At 44.6% G+C, this 27,295-nt stretch overlaps 1 protein-coding gene and 1 long non-coding RNA gene across 2 annotated transcripts in view; one reads left to right on the forward strand and one right to left on the reverse strand.

The window, feature by feature from the left end:
* Positions 1-1,501, forward strand: part of QDPR (quinoid dihydropteridine reductase) — a 44,729-nt gene extending 43,228 nt beyond the window's left edge. Inside the window, exon 7 of the mRNA XM_087875220.1 lies at positions 516-1,501. Coding sequence (XP_087731346.1) covers positions 516-585 — 70 coding nt within the window. The 3' untranslated portion in view covers positions 586-1,501. The remainder of the gene's footprint in view (positions 1-515) is intronic.
* The window catches only part of LOC148112652 (uncharacterized), a 154,284-nt gene that overhangs the window by 41,714 nt on the left and 85,275 nt on the right, over positions 1-27,295 (reverse strand). The gene's annotated exons all lie outside the window — the stretch shown is intronic.

Below are 27,295 nucleotides of genomic sequence, written 5' to 3' on the forward strand. Positions count from 1 at the left end.
CCCCCAGTTTTAATCAGGTTAGAAGTAAGTAAATTTAAACTTGTGTGAAGTCAGCTTGTTTTAGAAAGGGATTTCTTTTTTTTTTCTCACCCCTCTTCTCCTGTACTCGCAACAAACAGCGCTACAATGTAACTTGTTAGAATAGCTTCAAAGAGTCACTTTCCCTTTCAGCTTGTTAACTTGTTAGCGCTGGAGCGGCGCCATCTTTTCAAGCCACTCCCACTCACTTCAGTTTTTAGTCAGATCAAAAAGTCACAAAGAAAGGGAAATACTTGCAATTCCTTGGTTTCAGGGTTCGGGTTTTTTTTTTTTCTCCGTTAATTAGTAAGGTTAAATTCAATCGGCTGTGTTTGCTGCTGCCGGCTTGCTCTGCAATAAACAGAGTCGTCCCACGCCGCCCGGAGTCTTTGCAAGTTGAAAGGGAGCCACGCCTGTTTCCTCCCCAGTAGCAAATTCCTGGGGGCTCACAGGGGCTCAACCTGCGCCTTGCCAACTCTCTCCTTCAAATCCTACAGATTCTGGAGTTTTCAAGCCGCTTCTCACGATCGAAGCGGCTCTACAAACGGCGGGGCTGGCGGACCTTAAAAAGGCACCGTCTTCACCGGAGCCAGCAAAACCCGGAAGTCCTCATCATACATATCTTGACAGCAGCAAGACTACTGTTCGCGCAAAACTGGAAATCAGACCAACTCCCATCCAAAGATAAAATCGTTGCAAAGATAACAGAGTGTGCTGAAATGGACAGATTAACGCTGGAACTCCAGGAAAAGGAAGAAAGCGAATACTATCTTGTATGGCACCAATGGTATCAATGGCTGGAAAGGAAAATCAACAAAAATGTAGAGGACAGAAATTAGGGTAAAGACTTTCACAAGGAGATGAACCCATAAGAAATGTAAATTTGTAGTGAAAAGTTATAACATTGGAATTAGACATTTAATAATTACTCTTTATTAAACTATATAAGCTCAATGACATATATTCTGTTGATGACAAAAGCGTAAATGTAAAATGTTAGGTGGGTTTGTAGGTGGTGGGTTTTTTGTTTGTCTTTGTATTGTATTATCTTTATATCTGTGTTTATATTTTAATAATAAAAAAAATTTTAAAAAAAAAAGAAAAAAAAAGGAAAAAAAACTCAGAATCGAGTGGATGTGACTCCACTGAGCTAGGGCTGTAGAAAAATCTGGGTTACGTAGGAAAAACCTGGCTAAAAGAAAAACACACATAAAACCTACGAAAAAGTAAGAAAATAGATATTGTACCTTTACAGGGAGGATATATGAGATGCGGGTGTGGCTTACTGATGATATCTAACGAGCCAGGAATAGATCTATATAAGTCTCTCACTAGGCAGCATAGGGCAGCATCGGGCCTGCTGGCTGCCAGAAGGGGGAAAAAAAAGCCCAGAATCGAGTGGATGTGACTCCACTGAGCTAGGGCTGTAGAAAAATCTTGGTTACGTAGGAAAAAGCTGGCTAAAAGAAAAACACACATAAAACCTAGGAAAAAGTAAGAAAATAGATATTGTATCTTTACAGGGAGGATACATGAGATGTGGGTGTGGCTTACTGATGATGGCTAACGAGCCAGAAATAGATCTATATAAGTCTCTCACTAAGCAGCATAGGGCAGCATCGTGCCTGCTGGCTGCCAGAAGGAAAAAAAAAAAAAGCTCAGAATCGAGTGGATGTGACTCCACTGAGCTAGGGCTGTAGAAAAATCTGGGTTACGTAGGAAAAACCTGGCTAAAAGAAAAACACACATAAAACCTACGAAAAAGTAAGAAAATAGATATTGTATCTTTACAGGAAGGATATATGAGATGTGGGTGTGGCTTACTGATGATGGCTAACGAGCCAGGAATAGATCTATATAAGTCTCTCACTAGGCAGCATAGGGCAGCATTGGGCCTGCTGGCTGCCAGAAGGAAAAAAAAAAAAAAGCCCAGAATCGAGTGGATGTGACTCCACTGAGCTAGGGATGTAGAAAGATCTTGGTTACGTAGGAAAAAACTGACTAAAAGAAAAACACACATAAAGCCTACGAAAAAGTAAGAAAATAGATATTGTACCTTTACAGGGAGGATACATGAGATGTGGGTGTGGCTTACTGATGATGGCTAACGAGCCAGGAATAGATCTATATAAGTCTCTCACTAGGCAGCATAGGGCAGCATCGGGCCTGCTGGCTGCCAGAAGGGAAGAAAAAGCGCAGAATCGAGTGGATTCTCCCCTCTCGCAGGTTTGGCCCTCCACATTATCGAGGGCCTATCTCGATGACGGACTTTGGAGTCCGGAGAGATGGCATGGAGCAAGGAAGAATTTGTGGGACTTTTTAGGGAAATTTTTAAAGATTTTAAGGGGTTCTGGGGGGGGGGATTTGTAATAATCTTTTTAGAGAAATTGGGAAGATGACTATGGTGGATGGGGGGGGAATCCACCAGGGTCAGAGCCGAGCCCGGCACACGGTAACGATTTGGGGGGCGCTGGACGAGGGATTGGGAAAGGGATGGGGGACAACACCTATGAGGGTTGTACCATCAGCATGGTAGATGGGAGGGGCAGATATGGCAGGAGCAGGGGACCATATGTGTTGGGGGCTTGCACTTGCTGTCTGAGAGCAATTGCTTGCCCCGGTCCCCAAGGCTCTGCTTGGATACTAGGTGGCTTAGATACTCAGGATCTGGGCCTTCGGCTGATGCTATGCAATGCCAGGTCCGTGGTAAACAAGGCCCCCCTCATTCACTATCTTATACAAGAGGAAGGAGCGGACCTGGCGGGTATTACGGAGACCTGGCTGGGCCCGGAGGGCGGTGTCCCTCTGGTTGAAATGTGCCCACCAGGCTTCAGAGCATTCCATCAGCCGAGGGCCCAGGGGAGGGGCGGGGGGTGGCGGTTATTATTAACAATGATCTAGGTCCGAGGGAGACCACTGTGCCTCAGACTGCCGGATGTGAGTCCCTCCTTGTGAGGTGGGGCTGTGGGGTTCAGATGGGCTTGTTGTTTACATACCTGGCTCCCTGCCGCATGGCAACAGCCCTACCTGAGCTACTCGACGTGATAGCCATGGTGGCAGTAGACACACCCAGGCTTTTAGTCATGGGTGATTTCAACTTGCCATCCGTTGGTGAAACGTCTGAGGTGGCTCGGGAGTTCATGGCTTCCATGACGGCCATGGACCTGACCCGGTTAGTTCATGGCCCTACTCACAGGGGAGGTCACACTCTGGACTTGATTTTTGTCTCTGGCCAGTGGTTGAGTGGTCTTGTTATAGGGGATATAGACATGGAACCCTTGTCATGGACTGACCACTCACTACTTCAACTGGATCTTCGAACAGCTACCCCTCGCCGCAGGGAGGCGGACCCAATTAGATGGATCTGCCCCAGTCGCCTGATGGATCCTGATGGGTTCCAGATGGAGCTTGGCCATTTCCTGAGGATCTAGCACATGACTCGGCCGAGGACCTGGTAGCCGCCTGGGATCGGGCGGATGGTGGGGCCTTGGACCGAGTTGTGCCTTTGCGGCCTCTGACCCAGTGCCGATCCGGGCGGCTCCTTGGTTTACTGAGGAGCTGAGGGAAGTGAAGCACCAGAAAAGACGCTTGGAGAGCGGTTGGAGGGCCAGTCTCACTGAATCTGATCGAACACTGGTAAGGTCGCATATTAAGGCCTACCTAGTGGCGATAAAGACGGCAAAGTTTAATTACTTTTCCGCCTCTATTGCGTCATCAGGGAATCAGCCGGCTGCCCTGTTTAGGGTGACCCGCTCCCTGCTCCATCCGGGATTGCGGGAGGATCCCTTAGAAGGCAGGGCGGAGGATTTCGGACAATACCTGTATGACAAAATCGCTCAGATCCGGGGAGATTTGGACTCTGACTAGGTAGATCAAGGCAGGGTGACAAGGAATAGTCTTGAGAATGTTACCTGGGAGGAGTTTGATGCTGTGACTCCCGATGATGTGGACAGGATTTTGGGGAGACTTAGTGTGGCCACATGTTTACTGGACCCGTGTCCCTCCTGGTTGGTACTGGCTTCCCGGGAGGTTACACGAGGCTGGCTCCAGGGTGTTATCAATGCTTCGTTGAGTGAGGGTCACTTCCCTGCTGCCTTGAAAGAGGCGGTGGTGAGGCATCTCCTCAAAAAGCCGTCCCTGGATCCGGCAATATTGGCCAACTACCGTCCTGTCTCCAACCTTCGCTTCATGGCGAAGGTTGTTGAGAGTGTGGTCGCGCAATAGTTTCCACAATTCCTGGAGGAAACATCTAGATCCGTTTCAGTCGGGTTTCAGGTCTGGGCACAGCACGGAAATGGCATTGGTCGCGTTGGTTGATGATCTCTGGAGGGCTCGGGACAGGGGTTGCTGCTCTGTTCTGGTCCTGTTAGATCTCTCAAGCAGCTTTTGATACCATCGACCATGGTATCATGCTGCACCGGCTGGAAGAGTTGGGGGTGGGAGGCACCGTGTTGAGGTGGTTCTCCTCCTTTCTCTCCAACTGGTCGCAGTTTGTGTTGGCAGGGGGGCAGAGGTCGACCTCGAGGCCTCTCATCTGTGGAGTGCTGCAGGGATCGGTCCTCTCGCCCCTTCTGTTCAACATTTATGTGAAGCCGCTGGGCGAGATCATCCGTGGCTTCGGGGTGAGATACCATCAGTACGCTGATGACACCCAGCTGTACATCTCCATCCCAGGCTACCCCAACGATGCCCTTGAAGTGATGTCCCAGTGCCTGGAGGCTGTGCGGATCTGGATGGGGAGGAACAGGTTCAAGCTCAACCCTTCCAAAACTGAGTGGCTGTGTCTCCCGGCATCCCGATATAGTCAGTTGACTCCATCACTGACTATTGGGGGCGAGTCTTTGGCCCCCACTGAGAGGGCTCGCAATCTGGGAGTCCTCCTGGATATGCAGCTGTCTTGGAGGAACATCTGATGGCTGTAACCAGGGGGACCTTTTGTCAGGTTCGCCTGATTCGCCAGTTGCGGCCCTTTCTTGATCGGGATTCCCTGTGCACAGTCACTCATGCCCTCGTCACCTCTCGCCTTGACTACTGCAACGCTATCTACATGGGGCTCCCCTTGAGGAGCACCCGGAGGCTCCAACGGGTCCAGAATGCAGCAGCGTGGGTAGTGACGGGAGCAGCATGGCGTTCCCATGTAACACCGCTCCTGCACAAGCTGCACTGGCTCCCGGTGGTTTTCCAGGTGCGCTTCAAGGTGTTGGTCATCACCTTTAAAGCGCTCCATGGCATAGGGCCTAGCTATCTTCGAGACCGCCTGCTGCTACCGACGTCCTCCCATCGACCCGTGCGCTCCAACAGAGAGGGCCTCCTCAGGGTGCCATCAGCCAAACAATGTAGGCTGGTGACCCCCAGGGGGAGGGCCTTCTCTGTGGGGGCACCTACCTTCTGGAATCAGTTGCCCCCAGAGATAAGGAGAATCCAAGACCTCAGTGCCTTTCACCGTGCCCTTAAAACCCATTTTTTCCAGCAAGCTGGGCTGGCTTAAGAAGAAATTTTTAAATGTTTTAATTGGTTTGTGATTTTTAATTTTTGGGCCAAATTTATATATATTTTAATTGTTTTTTAATATTTGTATTTCATGTTCTTAATTCTGGCTGTACACTGCTCTGAGTCCTCAGGGAGAAGGGCGGCATATAAATTGGAAATAAAAAAAAAAAGAATATACTGAATAACTGTTGTAATGGGAATAAGAAAGCGGGGATAAATAAAAATAAGTGATATCTAAGCCCAAAAAAGGGGGGTTTAGGACTCCCAAATATTAAATTATATTATGTCGCTAATAGGCTTAGACATGTTATAGAGGCAATTTTAGGAATAGGAGAATTGGAATGGTTGGAAGATAAATCTAAAATTAAAACCAAATTAGAATGGAAGCTGGAAAATATATTTTTTATGGAAGGTGGAAAGAAATGGGCTGAAAGCATAAGCAATCCTCTCCTGAAGTTTCATTGGGAAATTTGGATTAAATATAAAGGGAGGCTGCTTCCGAAGAACTCTCCATTATCACTGGTAGTAATCTTGGAAAAGTTCCCAGGGAATTTGAAGAATAAAGTGAATAAAATTTTAAAAGAGAAAAATAAAATGAAACTAAGGGAATGGTTAGGAGGAATGAGGACACGTGGGGAATTGGAAGAGGTTCTAGGAGGAAAACGGTTGTCTTGGTTAAATTACAGCCAAGTGGAACAATGGACTAAAAACTGGATAAGAGAAAATGGAGAGTGTAGAGAGTTAACAAGGTTCGAGGAATTAATTGAAAAAAATAAAACTGTAAAGGAAGAAAATAAAGGGATAAAAGGCTTAATGAGTGGAATTTATAAAATATTGTTGGAGGAAGAGGAGAGGGAAAATTTAGGAAAGATGGTATGGGAAACTGATTTGAAGATACAAATAGGGCAACAGAGTTGGGAAAGAATTTGGCAACAAAGAGTGTTGAGAAATATGTCAGTAAGAATAAAAGAGAATTATTATAAAACGGTATGGAGGTGGTACTTAACTCCGGTTAGATTAAGCAATATGAATCAGCACTATTCAGATAACTGTTGGAGAGGTTGTGGGGAAAAAGGAATGTATTTACATATGTGGTGGGATTGTAAATTTGTGCAAAAATTGTGGAAGATGGTGTTTAAGGAGATTGAAGAAATTGTAGGAATAAAGGTAGAAGAGGCACCAAAGGTAGCATTACTCTTACTATTGGAAGATATAAAGTGTAAAAAAGAGACTAAAGAGTTGATAACAAATTTGTTGACCGCAGCAAGGTTAATGTTTTCTAGGAACTGGAAGACACGAGGTGATTATTGTTTGGAAGAATGGTATAAGGAAGTATGGGATATTACCATAAATGATAAACTGACTTGTAATATTGAAGGAATATTAAAGTAAGGAGGGGCATAATGAAAGTAAATGAATTCAATGGAATCTGGAAACAGTTCCTAATATATGGAAGGAAAGGGAATACCACCACCAGAAGAAGCTTTAAGATTTTGGAAGCAGGAATGATCCCAAGGTGGGGGAGCACGTTGATTGTTTGTATTGTGTATATTGTTATATATTATATATTATGATTTATGTATGTTAATAAAATTTTTAAATTAAAAAAATATTGACATTACAGATTTTAAATAGAAAAGTGAGACAGGAAAAGGAAATAAAAGGAATGAGAATCAAAAAAGAAGAATATAAACTACAAGCATTTGTGGATGATTTGGTATTTATCATGGAAGACCCAATAGAGACTGCGCCAAAATTTTTAGAGCAAATAGAAGAATATGGGAAAGTAGCAGGTCTGAAAATCAGTAAAGATAAGACAAAGATATTAGTTAAAAATAAAAATGAATGTATTACCAAAAATATTATTTTTATTTCAAACTATACCAATAAAACTGGAGAAAAAATATTTTGAAGAGTTGAAGAAAATAACATGGAAATATGTGTGGCAAGGAAAGAGAGCAAGAATCAACATAAAAATGCTACAAGATGCGAGAACTAGAGGTGGGTTTGGCTTACCGAATTGGGAATTGTATTATCAAGCGGCAGTGTTAACATGGATTAAAGAATGGATTTCATTGAGGAATACAAGACTATTGACTTTGGAGGGTCATGATTTACAACTGGGTTGGCATGCCTTTTTATGGTACGGGAAACAAAGGATAAATGGATATTTCCAAAGACATTACATAAAAAAATGGTTTGTTATCAGTGTGGGACAGAGTGAAAGAAAAACATTATCTGAATATACCAATGTGGCTTTCTACAATAGAAGCAGTGACATACCCAAATATTGTGAATATGGGGAATATTGTTAGATATAAGGACATCTTGACAAATCGGAGAGAACTGACACAAAAACAAGAACTAGAGAGTCAAGGGATTGAGATAGATTGGTGTACAAGACTGTAAATACAATCAAGATATGAAGCAGATCATAGAAAATATGGCTTTAACTTGGGGAAATCAGAACTGGATGAAATATTGACAGGAACAGATGAGAAAATGATTAAGAAATTATATAATTATTTATTGCGGATCAGACTAGAAGATGAAGAAGTAAAAGAAACAATGATAACATGGGCAAAGAATTTTGGATACACCATAGAATTGGAGAAATGGCAACAACTTTGGGAAGGAAACTATAAATTAACAATGGCAACAGCTTATAAATAAAATGTATATAAAATGTTCTATAGATGGCATATGCCACTAGAAAGATTAGCTAAGATGTTTAAAGATAAATCAGTTAACTGTTGGAAATGTTACCAGTTGCCGGGGTTATACTATCATATGTGGTGGTTGTGTAAAGAAGCAAAACATTATTGGGTGAAAATACAAACATGGTTAGAGGGAATGTTGCAGCCACATATACAGTTTAATTTAAATTTAATTTAATTTAATATTTAAATTTATATACCGTCCTTCTCCCGAAGGACTCAGGACGGTGAACAGCCAGAAGCAAAAAACATCAAATACAAAATATAAAAAAATTTAAAAATGAATTAAACAATTTGGCCCAACAGTTAAAATCCCCCATTAAAAATCCAAATTAAAATACACAATTGGAGAGATTAGGCCAGCCCGACTTGATGAAATAAAAAGGTTTTGAGGGCCCGACGGAAAGTACGTAAGTCTGGAATCATCCATATCTCCGGGGGGAGCTCGTTCCAAAGGGCAGGTGCTCCCACAGAGAAAGCTCTACCCCTGGGGGCCACCAGTTGGCATTGTTTGGCCGACGGCATCCAGAGGAGCCCCTCTCTGTGGGAGCGTACTGGCCGGTGGGAGGCTCTTGGTGGCAGAAGGCGGTCCCGTAAATATCCCGGCCCTAAGCCAGGGAGTGCTCTAAAGGTGGTCACCAACACCTTGAATCGCACCCGGAGGACCACCGGGAGCCAGTGCAGCTCACGCAGGAGAGGTGTTACATGGGAGCGCCATGACGCTCCCATAATCACCCGCGCGGCCGCATTCTGGACCAACCCCTCCAACCGGCACAGCATGATACCATGGTTGATAGTATCAAAAGCCGCTGAGAGATCGACCAGGACCAGGACAGAGGAACAGCCCCTGTCCCGAGCCCTCCAGAGATCATCAACCAACACGACCAATGCTGTTTCCGTGCTGTGCCTAGGCCTGAAGCCCGACTGGAATGGATTGAGATAGACCACTTCATCCAGGTACTGGGGGAACTGTCGCGCCACCACACTCTCAACAACCTTCGCCACAAAGCGAAGGTTGGAGACTGGACGATAATTTGCTAAAACAGCCGGGTCCAAGGAGGGCTTCTTGAGGAGAGGCCTCACCACTGCCTCTTTCAAGGTGGCGGGAAAGTAGCCCTCTCTCAACAAAGCGTTAACAACCCCTTGGAGCCAGCCTCGTGTAACCTCCTGGGAAGCCAGCACCAACCAGGCGGGACACAGGTCCAATAAACATGTGGCCATGCTAAGTCTATCAAGAATCCTGTCCACGTCTTCAGGGGTCACTGGGTCAAACTCCTCCCAGATAATGCTCTCAAGACCTGTCTCCGTCACCCCACCTGTATCTACCCAGTCAGAGTCCAGGCCTTCCTGAATTTGAGTGACTTTGTTATGCGAATACTGCACAAAATCCTCAGCCCTGCCCTCTAAGAGGTCCTCCCGCGCTCCCGGATGGAGCAGGGAGCGGGTCACCCTGAACAGGGCGGCTGGGCGGTTAACTGCAGACACGATAAGAACAGAAAAATAATTAAACTTTGCCGTTTTTATCGCCAATAGGTTGGTCTTAATATGAGACCTTACCAGTGTTCGGTCAGATTTGGAAAGGCTAGCCCTCCGACTGCTCTCTAGGCATTTTTTCCAGCGCTTCATCTCCCTCAGCTCCTCAGAGAACCAGGGAGCTAAGTGAGATTGGCGGCGGGTCAGAGGCTGCAAAGGCACAACACGGTCCAAAGCTCCAGTGGCCGCCCTATCCCAGGCGGCCACCAGGTCTTCAGCCGGGTCGTGAGCCAGAGCCTCAGGGAATGGCCCAAGCTCTGTCTGGAACCTATCAGGATCCATCAGGCACCTGGGGTGGAACCACCTAGTCAGTTCCTCCTCCCTGCGGTGGGGTGTAGTGGTTTGAAGGTCAAGTTGAAGGAGAGAATGGTCAGACAATGACAAGGGTTTAATCACTACATCCCCTATATCTAAACCATTCAGCCACTGGCCAGAGATGAAAACCAAGTCCAGAGTGTGTCCCTCTATGTGTGTAGGGCCATGAACTAACTGGGTCAGGTCCATGGGCATCATGGAAGCCATGAACTCCTGAGCTGCCGCAGACGTTTCACCGATGGACGGCAGGTTGAAATCCCCCATAACCATAAGTCTGGGGGTATCAACCGCCATCCCGGTTGAGCAGCTCAAGCAGGGCCATCGCCATGTGGCAGGGAGCCAGGTATGTGATCAGAAGGCCCACCTGCACCCCATGACCCCACTTCACAAAGCGGGACTCACATCCGGCTATCTGAGGCACAGTGGCCTCCTTCGGACCAAGACCTTTCTTTATAACAACCACTACCCCCTCGCCCCTCCCCTGAACCCTCGGCTGATGGAATGCTTGGAAGCCTGGTGGGCACATTTCAACAAGGGGAACCCCTCCTCCTGGCCCAACCAGATCTCCGTAATACCCGCCAGGTCCGCTCCCCCCTCTTGAACAAGATCACAAATGAGGGGGGCTTTATTTACAACGGACCTGGCGTTGCATAACATCAGCCGAAGGCCCGGGCCCTGAGGATCTGCGCAGCCCAGGGAACGAGAGGAGCATTGGGGGCCGGAGCGCACCACCACTCAGAGTCAGCAGGCGCGCGCTCCTATAACCAGATATGGCCCCCTGCTCCCACCATATCTGCCCCTCCCACTTACAGTACTGATGGTATCGCCCTCCTCAGTACGGACTCTAACCCCCTCATTGACTCTGGACCCCGCACCCCCATTACGTAGCCCACTGTCGGACCCGGCCTCCCCCTCAGTGGGTTATCCCCCAAACCCACAATCCTATCCCCCCTCCCAGAACCCCTTAAAATTTTGATTAAAAAAGAAGTTAAAAAGCCCCTCAACCCCCTCTTTGCCACATGCCATCTCTCGGGATTCCAAAACCCTTCATCAAGGTAGGCCCTCGATAGAGTGGAGGGCCAGGCCTGCGAGAGGGGGGAGTCTTGCAGTGCAAGAAGGACAGCTGCCGTGTACATCCAATAAACATAAACATAGATGGGAGGTAAAAAATCCGGTCAGGGGTATGATGAAAAGTTTAAAAGTACTGGAGCAAGATGGATCTGAATGTCAGTAAGCTGGACTCCACTGCCCTCTCACGGCAGTAGGAGGAGTCCCGTGTCATTTTGCCAAAACTGGAGGTAAGGATCCAAGCCACCCTCTCACGGTGGTTAGCCCGGATGGAAATGGCTCAGGAAAGTCAGATAGTCTGTTTCTCCATTGGTGAAAGGCAACAGCTCCCTCAGCTCCCGCATAACAATTGCCCAGACACCCTCCGGCTGGGGCTCAGATGAAAAAGGAGACTGGTCCGTAGAGACAAGATGATATTAGACCTTGAGGGAGGAAAGATGTTCAAAAAGGAGAGGGATAACATGCATCTGGACACAATCTGGAGGTAGATGGCCATATAAGCCAAAGACCAGGCCACAAACGGGGGGGAGAGCACCCGAGGTGACCAGATGACCAGTCCTTGGCTGCCCTCCAGCCTCTCCAACCCCCAGAACTTTATAAATCCTCCCAGTCATGTCCCCAACTTCCAGGCTCCAGCCCCCAGATCACAATGGGGCCTGTAAATCCCTGCAGTCCCCGCTGGTAGGTATGGTAAGGCCAGAAATAAGCCAGCCATATCTCCCCCTCTACTTGGCTGCTAGGCACCAGGCTGCCACTGCCATCATCTCGCCATCAAGCCGCCACCGCCATTGCCGCCCCGGCTGCCGCCGTCGACGCCATCCGGACCCAGGCCCCTCAGCACATCCCAGGACCACCAGCAAAATATCCAGGGCCTGGGAGGGGGGCCCCGCTCCATACCGCTGCCGCCACACCCACAGCCACCGCCGCTCTGGCCTCTGCAACCTCTGGCGCTGAAGAAGGTTGCTGCACTCAGGCTGCCGCCGCCGCCATCCCACAGCATCTCCCGCATCGGCTCCAACCCAGCCATGTCATTCCGGAGGGCAAAAAAGCCCTCAACAGGCTGGGCAGAGACTCCCCTAGCCGGGACTGGAGCCGCAGATGGTTAAATCAGCCACCAAAGCCCCCAAATGACCAGAAACCATCCCATCATCAGGCGTAGCTCACACGGACAGCGCCATCTTGGGGCATGTGCCAAGAGTTAAAGCCAGAGATATTCTTACTGGGAATTTTATCAGAGAATTACAGTAAAGAAGATACATATTTGATTATTCATATAATAACAGTGGCTAGAATTGTATTTGCACAAAATTGGAAAGCAGATAAAATCCTGTTGGAAGGAGAAATTATAAAGAAAATTTTAGACTGCAGAAATGAATAGATAAACATTGATAATAAAAGATAAAGAGGAGTTGATGTATTTCAAGACATGGGAAAATTTTATGATTGGGTAGAAAGGAAATATTAATAAGGGTATAGAGGTAAAATAGATAGAGAACAGATGGGAGAAAACAACTAAAAAAATAAATACCCAGATGATGCCAAGTAAAAGGAGAAAGGGGGGGGGTAAAAGGGAAAAAAGGTGAGAATTATAAAATGTACACAAATGATGAAATAAAAATAAATATTAATTGAATAAGAAATTGAAATGAGAATAAAGATAATTAGAAAATTGGGACTGCTCGAATACCACTTTAGATTGAACTGAAAAGGGAAACAACAAGAGAGAGGGGAAGGAGTAGAGAGAGAGGAAGGGAGAAGAGAGGAGAGGAGAAAGAAGAAAGGGAAAAGGAGAGGAAGAAAAGGGAGGGGAAAGCGGAGTAGAAGAGAAGGTTAGAAGGGGGGAAGAAGAGAGGAGTGGGGGAAGGGAAGGGGAAGTAGGAAAGAGAAGGAGAGGAAGAAAGAAGAAAGTAGGAGAAAGAGGAAGGAAGAGAAGGGGAGGAAAAGAAGAAAGGTTGGAGTAAATTTAAATGGTAAAAAAGCAGCCCCGAAAAATTAAAAATGATAAGGTGAATGAAAAAGGATGGATAAATGACTGTACATGTAAATGTGTTTATGAGAAATAAAAATAAAAAAAAACTTTTTTGAAAAAAAAACAAAGAACCACTTCTAATTTAACTGGAATACATTGTTTTCATTCTCAGTTTTTCTGGTTACAGAACATCCCTTCTCCTTCACTCATCATTTCTCCCTTTAATGATGTTTGTACGTACTTGCAAGAAAAGGATCCGCCATATCCAGGCCCGGCTTCATCCCGAGCGGTGATCCCAGCACTGGTCTGGTGGCCATCACTGGCTTGCTAGCCCGCCAGCCAGCCTGCCTAGCCCGAGTCTGCCAGGTGTTCCTGGCCAGTCTCCTGGGGACCAGGTGCAAAGGGACGATCATGCCCAGTCCCGCATTGCCTGGAAAGGCTGACAAGCAAGGCTTCCAGGTCCAACAAAGGGGTCGGGGGCGGGACTTTCTCCCCTCCCTCTTTTGGGGAGATTTATAAACAAAGGGCTGGGAACTTTAAGCAAGGCATGCACTGCAGCCTCGCCCATCCTGCCGGCAGCTAAGGGCTAGGCAATGGTTCGGCTTTCCCAACTGGCTGCAACCTTACCTTCCTCCTGCAGCTGGTGGCAGAAGGGAAGGTGAGCCAGCCAGGACTGATCTGTCACTGCTCAGCTACCCTCAACCCACATCTTGCCCCCTGCTCGGATTCTCTGCAGCTGCTGGGCCTTGCTTGCCAGTGGGTGGGGGGTTGGGAGGTGACCAGGGAGCATGATGCTACACCATCCGCATCACCCCTCTGCCAGCTGCCCCTCCCTCACCCAACTGCCGGCCTGTGCACTTTGGCCGCTGTGAGAATGGTGTGAGCCCCATTGGCTGGAAGGTAAGGCTGATGGCAGGGAAGGAGGATCCGCTCCAGGCTTCCTGCGCTCAGCTGAAGAGCTGCCTTGTTGGGGGGTGGGGGACATGGTGAGGCGAGGATGCCTTTCGGGCCCTGCTCTGGGCTGCTACCTGCTTAACTTCCGCTCTGCCTCTGGTCCTGCATCTACCCCGTGACAAGGGGTCATGCTGCTTCCAGGCCAGCCCAGTTGGCAGATGGGTGAGCGGGCAACACACAATTAAGGGAGGTGTCAGCCCCACTTGGAACCACCTGTGCTGCACCGGATAAACACACACACTCACGCTCAGAAGAGGAATCTATCTGGTTTAATCATAGCTTACACGATGGTCAAACAGTAAGCGCTGAAGTTCTTTGGTGAGAAACAAAGTCGGAGACGGCTGTTTCTCCCGTGTCTCCGGCTTTATAGAACGCCCTTCAAGAGCCCCTCCTTTGCTCTATTACAAATTTAAAGTAACCGCGCTGCTTATCCCATTCTGGCTACCTACAGGTCGCCCTTACTTCCGGGTTTTTACTATCTTCTCCTGTCACTGGGATCTGTTTGATGTTGATGGATTTATTCCCCCCCCTTTTCCCTTATACTGTCCATCACCTAATATCACCGTGCCATCCTACATGCTATAACACCCCCTCCACCGTGTGTGTTCTTCCGGGTCTGTCCGATCTCATTCTGGATCTGCACAGATGCTCATGTTCAGGTGTTTCATATTCCCCAGGATATTGTGTCAAGGGGTTGTTTGACACTCGACAGGAGGCATTTTCTCTCAGGCCTCCCACCCAGAGGCCCTGCAGAAGCCAAAGCTGGGCCCGAAAGATGGCTGAGCCTCACTATGTCCCCCCCCCCGAGGTGGCCCTTTGGATGAGTACAGCAAGCCTGGAGCAGATCTTCCTACCCCGCCATCAGCCTTACCTTCTGGCCCATGGGGCTTATACTGTTCTCACAGCTGTGGCTCGCACCTGGCCAAAGAGTTCAGCCTGGCGGGCAGGTGAGGGAGGGGTGGGTGGCAGAGGAGAGATGTGGGACACATAGCCTCATGCTCCCTGGTCACCCCCTGCCCCCCACCCACTGGCAGGTGAGACCCAGCAGCTGCAGAGAATCACCCGGTTCCCAGGAGACTGGCCAGGAATCTGTTGGGCTTAGGCTAGGCAGGCTGGCTGGCTCGCAAGGTGGTGGTGGCCTCCAGACCGGTGCTGGAATCGCTGCTCGGGATTCAGCCGGGCATGGATACAGCCAGCTGCAGGGCGAGGTGATCCAACGAAGGTAGACAGCCACCACTCTGGTGGGAGGTGGGCGAAGGCCTGTGGGACTGAATGCAGGGCGAGGCAATTGGATGGAGGTAGGCTGCAGCTGGTGGCTGGGTGGGCACAGGATGACCACCCTTCCCAGTCCCACTTCCCCAAGGGGGCACTAGGCTGTACTTACCTGTTCTGTTGCTGGAGCTGTTGGGAACAGCCCGAGGTGGGTGTTTGGGAGCAGGCCAAGATGAGCAGGAGGCCACCGCATCATAGGCCGCATTGTTGGCAGCAAGCAGGCTGGCCACATAGTCGAGGCAAGGGAGCCAAAGAGCAACTGCAGCTATGCCACGGTGTGACTCTAAGGCACCAGTAAAAGCGTGCGAGGCCAATAAGTACTGGTGGGGTGGGGCAGGGCGAGGCGGAGCCAGCCAGCAATTTAACAACCAGTTCACCCAAACCGGCTGAATCCCAGCACTTATCCCAGGGCTTTAATCTGATATGCTTTGTGTACTATTTAAAGGGAAATTATAGTAGTTTTTATACAAAAAAGGAATGATAAATAAATGTGCCTCTATGTGCCCTGCATTGTTTGTATTCCCCTGACCTTGCTTTTGATCATTCAAATGGGTGTGCAAGGAGCTACATGCAAAGAAATTACAGTTTGTGCATGTCACTGTGTTATTTTATTTACTAGCTGAGCTCATTATTTCTGGACTGTCAGACTCTCCGTAGCTTTGCCAACTTCTTATCAGTAAACTACGCATGTCCATCCACCCACATTCCACTCACTCCTTCCTTTGTTCTCTTGCCAGGAGTGCCGGTTGCTGGAAAGCAACTGGCCTGATTTATTTTTAAAAATGTAACAATTAATTTTTCTTAGTTAGTGAGGTGTTTTATTTTCTTTATAACAAATAAATGAGTTTTATTAGAAACCTTTCTCGCGTTTCTTTTCAGATTATTGCAACAAGGAATAAGCCTCGATTCATCTCCTCTAATCTAAACCAGGGTAATTAGTCCCAGAGCCAAACATGGGATTAATAAATGCCCTGACATCTGATAGCACGAGGACAGTTTGATTTATGGCTTTTTTCCTTGTTTTGTTACTTTCTGATAAGAGCGCATAGGCAATTAGTTTTTAGCTACTGAGGTACGCTAATTATATTGCTGAGATGCTGAAACAGAAGTAAAACAAATACAAAATGTATTTTGCTGAGAAGGTGGCAGAAAGGAGGTTTCCAGATTTCCAGCCCCTTACTACAGCCACACGCCTGGAACAAGAAAAAGCCGTGGGAACAGAAATGGAGGGAGATAAGACAGAAGCTGTTTTTGAAGATGATGATTTACGACTGAGGTCAGTAACATTTTCTTCTGATCTTCCAAGCTCTGAAAAAGTCTTTCCAGAACCTTCTGAATTTGTAACGCTCGATGCAAGGCCAAAGCACACTGCTGAGCAAATTTCCTCCCACGCAGAGAGAGAAACAATTCATTATTCTCCTCGAAGCTCTAAGCTCACCCTGGATGAGCTGGCTATGAAAGCCTATTGTGACCGTATAAAACTCTATGAACAGCAGCTATCCCAAGCAAAAATGGCTATATCTATGCTTGAGCAAGATATGGGAGATAATTTAAATTTTTCAAAAAGCGCCATATTGCCGCCTTCTCCAGAGCCAAAGACACTCCCCCTGGTGGATTTTGTGTCAGGCCAATTAAGGCAGAGAGCACTGCATACGTCACATGAAAGTCTCCCTGATCAAGTTACACATGTCTTACATAACCACTCCTACTCTAAAGCATACAATGCCACGTATGCAAAGCTGCCCAAAGGTGCAGCACCATCTGCTGGCGAAAGTAATTTACTACAGGAAGCTGAAATGCCACAAGTGTTTCCACAGGCCCAAACTCAAACACCCCCTGGCGGTGTTGGTGTCTTTTTAGATGGAACACAATTAAACTTAATGAAGCAAAGGCAAATGACTGCATCTCCAGCAGGTCATGCCAATATTGCAGATCAAGCACAAATGGCAACTGGAATACAGCAGATTCCAGTGCATCAGCCACAGCAGCTACAAATGCCTGCATATGTGCCCCAGCCACAAATGCAAAGAGGGCCACCTCCTGGCCCACCTCCAATGGCACAACCAAGACCATTTTTAGGTCCACAACAGGCACAGCAAATACCACAGGCATTTCTGCCAGCACAGCCAGCATACCAAGTACAGGCTCCTTACCAGGCATTTTCTGTCTCTCCACTAACTGGTGAGTCAAAACTAAAAATGTCAGGACACAATTACAAAGCCTGGGTCAGTGAGATTACACTATTGCTTCTTAGAGAAGGCAGTCACTGTATGGTATTTAACCCACCTGCTCAACCATGGGACTTTGCAATAAGAGATTTAGAGATAAGGGCTCGCACAACATTATTGATGTCCATGGATATTGAACTGCAGGTCATTTTTCCACCAAATACAACGGCCCGACAAATTTGGGCTGAATTGGAAAATTGCTACAGGCCTATCTCAATTGAATCTTCATGTTTACTCATGTCTGAACTCCACGGTTCGAGATTGAAACCCGGTGAACAAATTGGAGGACATTTGACCAAACTGAAAGGTCTGAGAACAGAATTGAGAGAAAGAGGCCATAACATTGAGGATATTCAAATGATCAGCATCATTATTAACTCTTTGAACTATGAATGAAAAGATGCTGTTACAAAAATTAACCAAGTCCCTATTGCTCAACGCACAGTGGACAATGTTTGTAGACTTTTAATTGAAGAAGAGGCATTCATGTTGGCCACGCCACACTTGAGAGGACCACCCGCATCAAGAGCTCCAGCTAGACGCCCCTTCCGAGGAAGGACCTACGCTCCAAGGATGCCAAGATGCTACACCTGCAACCGTGTGGGACATGCCACCCAGGATTGTCCCCAACGAGTTCCAGCTCCCGTCACATACCAGCCCAGAGGAACAGATTCCAGAGGCAGAGGCAGAGGCGGTAGACAAGGTCGTCGTGGTCCCCGGCGTGATCCACAAACTCCACTCGCCACGTTGGCTTTAACCAATGATCCACAACCTCAACCAGAGTATGACAGACGACTCCTGTGGACTTTGGACAGTGGTGCAGCATTGCATGTTACCTACAGAAAGGAACTTTTCACAGAGATGCACGAGCCTGAACCAGAACTACGTGAACTTTACTCTTTTTCCAATCATCCTTGTCAGGTTAAAGGAAAAGGAACTGTTTATGTTGAAGAGCTCGATGCATTCATTCCTGATGTTTATTACATACCAACAGCAACCAGTAATTTGCTTAGTCAGTGTCACTTGTCTAGAATGTTAAAGTTCCAAGTTCACCACCTTGAAAAAGCAAGTTACATAGTTAAAGATGGAGATATTGTTGCTGAAACCATATTAATTGGTGGTGTTTATTACTTAAAGCCAAAGCCTAAAACACAAACACAGGCAAGTATGCAAACTCCAAAAAGGGAGAGCACAGGCCCAGATAGAGATGCTCCAGAGAGAGATCCTGTTGCTACCCCTAAGGCTCCTAAAGCCAACAAAAAGAAAGTTGGTAAACAGGTTGCTCAGAGCAAGCCTGAGGTTCCGCATAAAAATGTTAATGTTGAGAATTCACTAACAGGTAAACCTTTGCATTCCAGGTGTATCCACAAATGGCATAGAAGATTGGGGCATGCCAGTTTCTGTGTTCTTAGGAAGATGCCGGAGTTCGCAAAAGGTTTGGATCTAAAGGGGTGTAAGGTGTTTTTGGATTGTGCTGTATGCAAAAAGGCCAAATCCAAAGCAGCAGCCATTCCCAAACGCGCTACACGCCTGTCAACACGCATTTTTGATTTGGTTCACATTGACATAGTTGGTCCATTCCCGCCATCATTTGGTGGTAGAAAATATTTTCTAACAATTGTTGATAATTACTCTAGATATGGATATGTCTATCCTATGAAAGAAAAATCAGAGACTTTTCAGATCTTTAAAGACTTTGCAACCCTTGTTTCTACCCAACACCAAGTTCGCATCTCCAGAATCCAGAGTGATCGTGGTGCCGAATTCATGTCTCAGCGTTTCCAGGACTGGATGCGTAAGAATAGAATTATTCATCAGACTTCACCCCCTGACACATCGGCTCACAACGGAGAGGTACTGCAAACCATGATGCGTTGTCTCCTAGAAGACACCAACCTTGATATGATATACTGGGGTGAAGCTATAAAATATGCAAATTACATTGTCAACCGTACTTGGAGCAGTGTAACAAATCAGACTCCTTTCTTCATGTTGTATGGCTACAAGCCCGATCTTAAAAACTTTCATATTTTTGGTTCATATGCTATGGTGAACATTCCCTTAGCTCAAAGAAGAAAAGGAGGTCCAGCAGCAAAGAGACTGAGATTTATGGGTATTGATGATAACTCAAAATGGAGCAGATTTATTGACTCTAAACATGCAATTGCGATTTCCCAATCTGCTAATTTTGAAGAAGATATTGATTGGTCCAGGATTCATTCCAATGATCCTGGAATTTATTTTCCCAGAGATGATACTGCTGATGCTACGCAGATTGATGATCAAGATTCCACTGATTCTTCTCAACCCGATGTTCCGTCTTTGCAAGCCGCAGATGCTGATGCTAGCGACGAAAGTGAGGACGAGGACGAAGAAGAAGACTGGACAGTTGTCCCGAGACGTTCCAAGAGGGCCACAAAAGGGATCCCTCCACAACGATATTCTTGGCAACTGACAAAAGCACCCTTGCCTTTGATTTGCAATGTTACACTTCCACCTGATAATTTCACACAAATCAAGCAGCTCCCTGATTCAGAGCAAGACAAATGGTATGAAGCAATGCAGGTTGAAATGGACAGTCTAAAGAAACTTAAAGTATTTACACCTGCAAAACCTCCAGCAAACAAAAAGGTCATTGGCACTCGATGGGTTTACAGAATCAAAAAGAAACCAAATGGTGAGTCACTGTACAAGGCCAGACTTGCAGCTCAGGGTTTCGCTCAACGTTATCCTGAGGACTACACAAATACTTACTCACCGACAGTCAGAACTGAGAGTGTAAAAATTGCTTTAGCAACTGCAACTATCCTTGATTTAGAAGTTTTCCAGTTTGATGTTGACACGGCTTATCTACATGCAGACCTAGACGAAGAGATCTACGTGAGAAGTCCTCCAGGATTCCGACAGCAAGAAGGGGATACCTGGTTCTTAAACAAAAGTCTTTATGGTCTGAAACAATCTGGTTTAATGTGGTATTTATGTCTTACTGACAAACTAAATTCAATGGGCTTTATTAAGTCCGAAACTGATGAGTGCGTGTTCACAAAAAGATCTAACAATGCATATGAGATAGTTCTTGTTTATGTTGATGATATTGTTTATATTGGTCCAAATAAGCAAATGAGTGAAATTTTTGCCAAAGCTTTGCAGAGATACTTCACATTGAAATCATTAGGTCACATTAGCACTTATTTAGGTGTTCAGATTGAAAAGACACAGAAGGGGTTTAGTCTTTCACAAGAAGATAAAATTGAACAAATTTTGCATCATTGCAACATGAAAGATGCTAACACAACAAAGACACCCATGCAAACAGATTTTCACAACTTGACACAAGAAGCAAGTACTGAGTTCGAGGATCAAACACTTTATCGTTCAGTCATTGGGTCACTGTTATACATTAGTAGTTGGACCAGACCCGACATTGCACTTAGTGTTAATCTCTTATCTCGACACGTAGGTAAGGCAAAACAGTTTCATTGGACATGTATTAAGAAATTACTGAGATACCTAAAATACACCAAACACATGAAATTATTGTTAGAACCAACACATACTGATTATGCAGAATTATGTTGTTATGCAGATTCTGATTGGGCAAGTGATAAGAAATCACGCAAAAGTACTTCAGGTTATATGATGTTCTTAAATGGATGTCCTGTTTATTGGCAAGTACGTAAACAGAATTTTGTTTCTTGTTCATCTACTGAAGCTGAATATGCTTGTGTTTCAGATGCATGTAATTCCCTAACTTGGTTTGATGCTTTAGTCACAGATATCTGGACACACCCGATCCGACCGATCACCGTGATGGAAGACAATGAATCGGTGGTTTATATTTCTGAATCTCATTTTACAGGTTCTAGGTCCAGACACATTGACATTCGTTACCATAACATAAAGCATTTAGTGAAAAAAGGTTTTGTCAAAATGCAATATGTATCCACACATGATCAAATTGCTGATATGCTCAACAAACCACTTCCAGCAGCTCAACACGAGTATCTGCGCAAGAAGATGTGCCTTATTTGATGATGTACTGATATTCGCTCAACTGGCAAAGAAGGGGAATGTCACTGCGTTATTTTATTTACCAGCTGAGCTCATTATTTCTGGACTGTCAGACTCTCCGTAGCTTTGCCAACTTCTTATCAGTAAGCTACGCATGTCCATCCACCCACATTCCACTCACTCCTTCCTTTGTTCTCTTGCCAGGAGTGCCGGTTGCTGGAAAGCAACTGGCCTGATTTATTTTTAAAAATGTAACGATTAATTTTTCTTAGTTAGTGAGGTGTTTTATTTTCTTTATAACAAATAAATGAGTTTTATTAGAAACCTTTCTCGCGTTTCTTTTCAGATTATTGCAACAAGGAATAAGCCTCGATTCATCTCCTCTAATCTAAACCAGGGTAATTAGTCCCAGAGCCAAACATGGGATTAATAAATGCCCTGACAGTGCATACCAAGGCCTCTCTCTGAAGTGAACCTGGGTACATACAGGTACATTTTGAGACCATTGTGTTGTTCAGGGAAAATGGGGAGCCTTCTCTCCTTGTAATGTGGACTTTTTGCAATCCTAAACCCTGTTGTTTCATTTATTAATATTTAGGTCAAAGCAGTCTGAACATCTCTGAAATAAGATTTCCAAAACAAAATAAATATATGAAATAATGTTGATTCAAAAGGGAGCCACTGTAATTCAACACTTCATCATATGAGCCAATGTTGCATTTTAAAGTCCCACTTCTACAATTAACTGAATCCACAATTTCTTTCTGAATATATACATAAATATTCAATATCTATAAAATAACAGGTGGGCAGTAAAATCTTTCTTAAGGATCCTGAAAAGTTTTAAAAACTGTTCACGGGTAGCCCAAAGCAAAGCATAAAATGGTCCCAGGGGTTTTTGTATGGTGTGGTAAAAAAAATTAAGCTCCAATGGTGCAATCAAAACTTTGATTGTTTTGCCTGCCCCACACATAAAAAGAAGCAAAGCATCATCATAGCCACCATCTTGATTTTTTTTAACCATTGTAGGAAGTTAGCACCCACCCCTCTCCTAGAAAAATGAAATATTCTAGGAAATATTAATTTTTTTTCTTATTTTGAGGACCCTTCAGGGTGCAGAAAGCCTGGAGGGCATTGCGAACTAGAGGGAGAGTCCAGAGCGTGGCAAAGTGAAGGGCGATCACTCGTTGCCCGAATGGACACCCCTGTCGAACCAGCGTGAATGTGTCTGACAGCTTGTTATGGCAGACCTGAGGCTGCGATGAGCCAGTGAGTATAGGGAAGAGAAGATTTTTACAGCAGATGGTGTCATTTGAATACAGCAAGATTAAAGATCATTTCGAAGAACTGAGTCCGGTTTTAGCTGGTTAAAAGATTTCCAGGGAGAGAGCGAGCGGCGATTTGGTGGAAGGTAAAATGAGTCAGCATATTACATCTAACTGTTAAGACAGCGATGAGGAGAAATGTGTGAAGACTGGGAAGGTGCGGCAAGATTGTTGATAACTGGTGAGAAAAGAAACTAGAAGATGAAGAAGGAGAGAGAGCTGGTATAGTAGAGCAACAGAAAAGGACAGGATCAGAATCGAAAGGAGAAGAAGTGAGGGCTGACATTGCCGTGTTTCAACAGTAAGAGGAGTTGATCGGACAAGTGCTTGAACTGTAAAAGAAAGGAAAGAATTTTCTTTTATTCCAAATGAACCTTCGAATAGAGCAGCGGTTCTCAACCTGGGGGTTGCGACTCCTTTGGGGGTCGAACGGCCATTTCACAGGGGTCGCCAAAGCCCTCTCTCGCCCCCCCCCACGCCTTCACTCACCCTCACCCTCTGCCTCTGTTGGATCGCCCGGTCGCCTTTCGCTTACCCCGCCCACTCCCAATCTATTGCTGCCTCCGGAGTCCCAGCTGATGGCTAGAGGGAAAAAAAACTTTAAATTCTTGCCGCGGGGCTTCAAAGAGCTAGCTGCAAAGAGGTAAATTCCTGGAGCAGATTTTTTTCCCCCTAGCTATGCTGAAAAAGCGAAATTGAAAGTAAGCAGGCTGCAACATGACAAAATGAGGCAGAGAGATTTCTTTTTCTTTTTCCTCACCAAAAAAAGTAGGTGCAAAACAGCAAACAATGGGAAATTTAGGGCAAAAGAGGAGAGTTCAAGATTTTAAAACACAAAAGAAAAAAGCTCTATTTAACTAGGGAATTGTAATAATTGAGACACTATTAATTGTATATTGTGTTGAAAGCAGAAATGGTTAAGTTGTGGTTTGGAGGAATATATGGGGGAAATTATTTGGTTTATTATTATTGGTAAATATAATTAATTGATTTGTAAGAAATTGGATTGCATGGAAATAATTGGAATATTCATGTTCATATTGATTAATATACAAAAAAGATAGTTATATAACTAATTGATTTATATTAAAATGTTGAATTTGTATTAAACAACTGTATTACATAATTAACCAATGTGAGGATGGATATAAAAATAGATGACAATGCGAAGGGGTATAATATAGAATAGAAGGGAAAAATTGAATTTGATTAAGATTAGAGATGAGGATGAAGGGTAATATTGTTTTTTTTAAAAAACAGATGAGGAATAAATATGATAAAAAGGAAATATAGAAATTGTAAATTTAATTGAAATGACTAAATACTGTGTTGGAAGAAATATCCTTCTGGGTTCTGCTCCAAGTGGGGAAAAAGACACTGGAAACATGGAGACTGCTTGGAAAGATGGTTTAATGGTGGACAGGATCACATGGCTTGATGGGGCCCATTGTGTTAGTTTCTGTTGCTATTGTGTTGCAAATGTCCTTTGACAAAGGATTGACTTTCTGCCTCTGGCCCATTAACAAAGGGTGGGGGGCAGGAAGGTGGGAGCTGCTTTGTCTGTAAAATATGCTTCTCCATTTCTCATCCAGGTAGGGAAATATAATATTCTGCCTTTTTAATATTTCCCAAAATATTTCATTCTTCTAGGAAAGGGGTGGGTGCTAACCTCCTACAACTGTTTAAATTTGTGAACCGGCCAAATACTCTGTTCAAAGAAAATATGTTGTATGTTTGTATGTGTGTTTTTAATGATTGCTATTTATTGCTATTTGTTCTCTTTTATTCTTTAAAGTTTAATAATTCATTCTTTATCTTAATATCTTTATATTTGTTCGGGGTTGGCTTTCTTCCCTTTCAGCTTTTTTATTGTACAGCAATCTTTCTCCTCAAACCTACCACCTCTGTCTTTTCTTTCTTTCTTACTTTCTCTTCCCCCCCTCTTCTTCTTCTCCCTACTTCCTCTTTCTTTCTCTTTCTCCTCCTCTCTTCCTCCCTCTCTTACCTTCACTCCTACTCTAATTTCCCTTCCCTTCCTTCATCCCTCTCTATTGCTGTATCCTTTTATGCATATGGACTACTCAGAGGGCTGAAAAAGTTATTTTTGACTGGTCCTCGCACTTTTGACCAGTCCTCGAATTTACGACTGTCCTCACATTTTACGTTTTTTGCCCTATCTTATACCATGTTGAAGAGAAGCAGTTGTGAAATGAGTGACATGGTTGTTAAGAATGCTGCACAGGCATAAATGTGAGGATGGTCATAAGTGTGAGGACCAGTCAAAAGTGTGAGGACCTGTCAGAAATGACTTTTTTCAGCCCTCTGAGTAGTCCCTATACATATAGCCATGGCCACCCGGTCACATGACCAGCTAGCCACGCCTACCCAGTCACATGACCTCCAAGCCACAGCCACAAAATAAGCCACGCCCACAGAACCAGTAGTAAAAAAATTTAGAACCCATCCTTGGTTGGGGGTCACCACAACATGAGGAACTGTATTAAAGGGTCGCGGCATTAGGAAGGTTGAGAACCACTGGAATAGAGGATCCAAAGGACATTAAGGAGAAATTAAAGTGCAAGGGGGAAGAAAAGTGATCCAAGGAATTATATAAAACCTATAAAATTATATACCAACTACACTACTGAGGCACAAGAGACTTGGGAGGAGTCAAGAGAGGTATTTGAAAGAAGGCACTGGAGAAGACATAAGATTTATACTCCTAAGAAATTGGTTGTCTTAATGTATACTTAAACCATTTTATAACTTTCTTAGTGACCAAGTGAATAATTGTGAATTAATCAAGAAGATTTAATTATATTTATATCTGGTAATAATAATTATATTATAATTATATTAATTGCAAATATTAGACAGTAGTAATATTGATAAAATTTATATCTTATAAAGAGTGTAAACAGTTTATAGATATTAGATATAGATAATATAGATTTTGTGAATATATGAAGTATTGATAATTGATATTAATTTGTTTAATTTAGTATACATTGAGATTTATATTTTTGAATTAACTTGGGATATATACCTACTTGACTGCTAATAGATACTCTAATCCTAATTGCTAGTATTGATTCTGAAATTGATATACATATAGACTTGTTCAGTGACCTAAGATAGTTTGATTAATTAATATAGAATATTGATATTGTTATTTATCCTACCTGCACTTTTGTATATTTATAGCTATATTAATAATAATAACAATAATAACAACAAGTAGATAGTATTTGGTTGATGACAGTGTGAAAAAATATTTATAAGGTTTTGGGAGAGCAAAGCAGAGTATTGAAAGAGATGACCAGTCTTACAACAACAACTTTAAAGGCAGGGAAAAAAACAGCATTGAATCCAATGATAACAATGGCGTCTCCTTCAAACCAATGATCGACTGAGGGGCCTTCAAAGACGGAAAAATCTACAATGGCTCCAAATATGCAAACAATGCAGGCGACCCTGACATTGATTCAAGAGACAATGGTAAAGATGCAAGAAATGATGTTCAGCAACCATGGCGAAATGAAAGCCAATATTCAAAAATTAGATAGTAAAATGAACTCAATCCAGGAAGTAATTCAGAAGAATGAACAAAAAATAAAAATTGTTGAAGCTAAGGCTGAGCAAACTGAAAAAAAATTGGATCAGGTAGATCAGAAGATGTTATGAAATGGGGTTGAGGGGTACCCCGGACCGTGAACCAGCTCATGAGTAAACACACTGAGACTGAAATAATTCTGACAGAGGCGTCTTGTGTAAAAATATAATTTACTTTAAAACATTTAAAAAGCACTATGTCTTTAAGAAAGCACATTAAAAACAAAGTCTTATCTGGGTATGTGAAGCAAGGCTATCACCCTAGATCCCTCTCCACAGTACCGAAACAGTTCACAAGAGAATAAAGCTAGCATGAAGGTAAGCAGCTTCGGCGTCGATACATCATCAAGGCAATCAAAATGGGGGCAGCACAAACTTCACAGCTGAAAGTCAGCTGAAGTAAAAATAGTTCAAACAGCAAACATTGCTTGAAGCTTGTGGGAGGAAAAAGGTCCAGCAGCAGTCCCGATGATAGCTTGCGTGCTTCAAAACAGCAAAAGGCAAGCATCTGTGGGAGTTTCTCTGCAACGGCGTCTGGAGTCCTTATCTGCATTCTTCTCCCATCTGCGGCGTTGCACTGAGCTTCCTGCAGGAGCTGTGCATTTAGGCCTAAACCAGGAGTCTAGGCCCGAGTAGCAAGCGAAAAGGTCCTTGCTTATATAGGGAGTTAACCTGCAATTAACTAGAGTGGGGAAGGCTTGCAGGTAATTACAAACAGGAGATGACTTGATTGAAACCATACTGTTTGTGAGTAGGCAAGTAGCCACAGCAATCCTGGAAACA

This window comes from Pantherophis guttatus, chromosome 8 (genome assembly GCF_059756535.1).
Source record: "Pantherophis guttatus breed Tessera chromosome 8, ASM5975653v1, whole genome shotgun sequence".
NCBI classification, from domain to species: Eukaryota; Metazoa; Chordata; class Lepidosauria; order Squamata; family Colubridae; genus Pantherophis; species Pantherophis guttatus.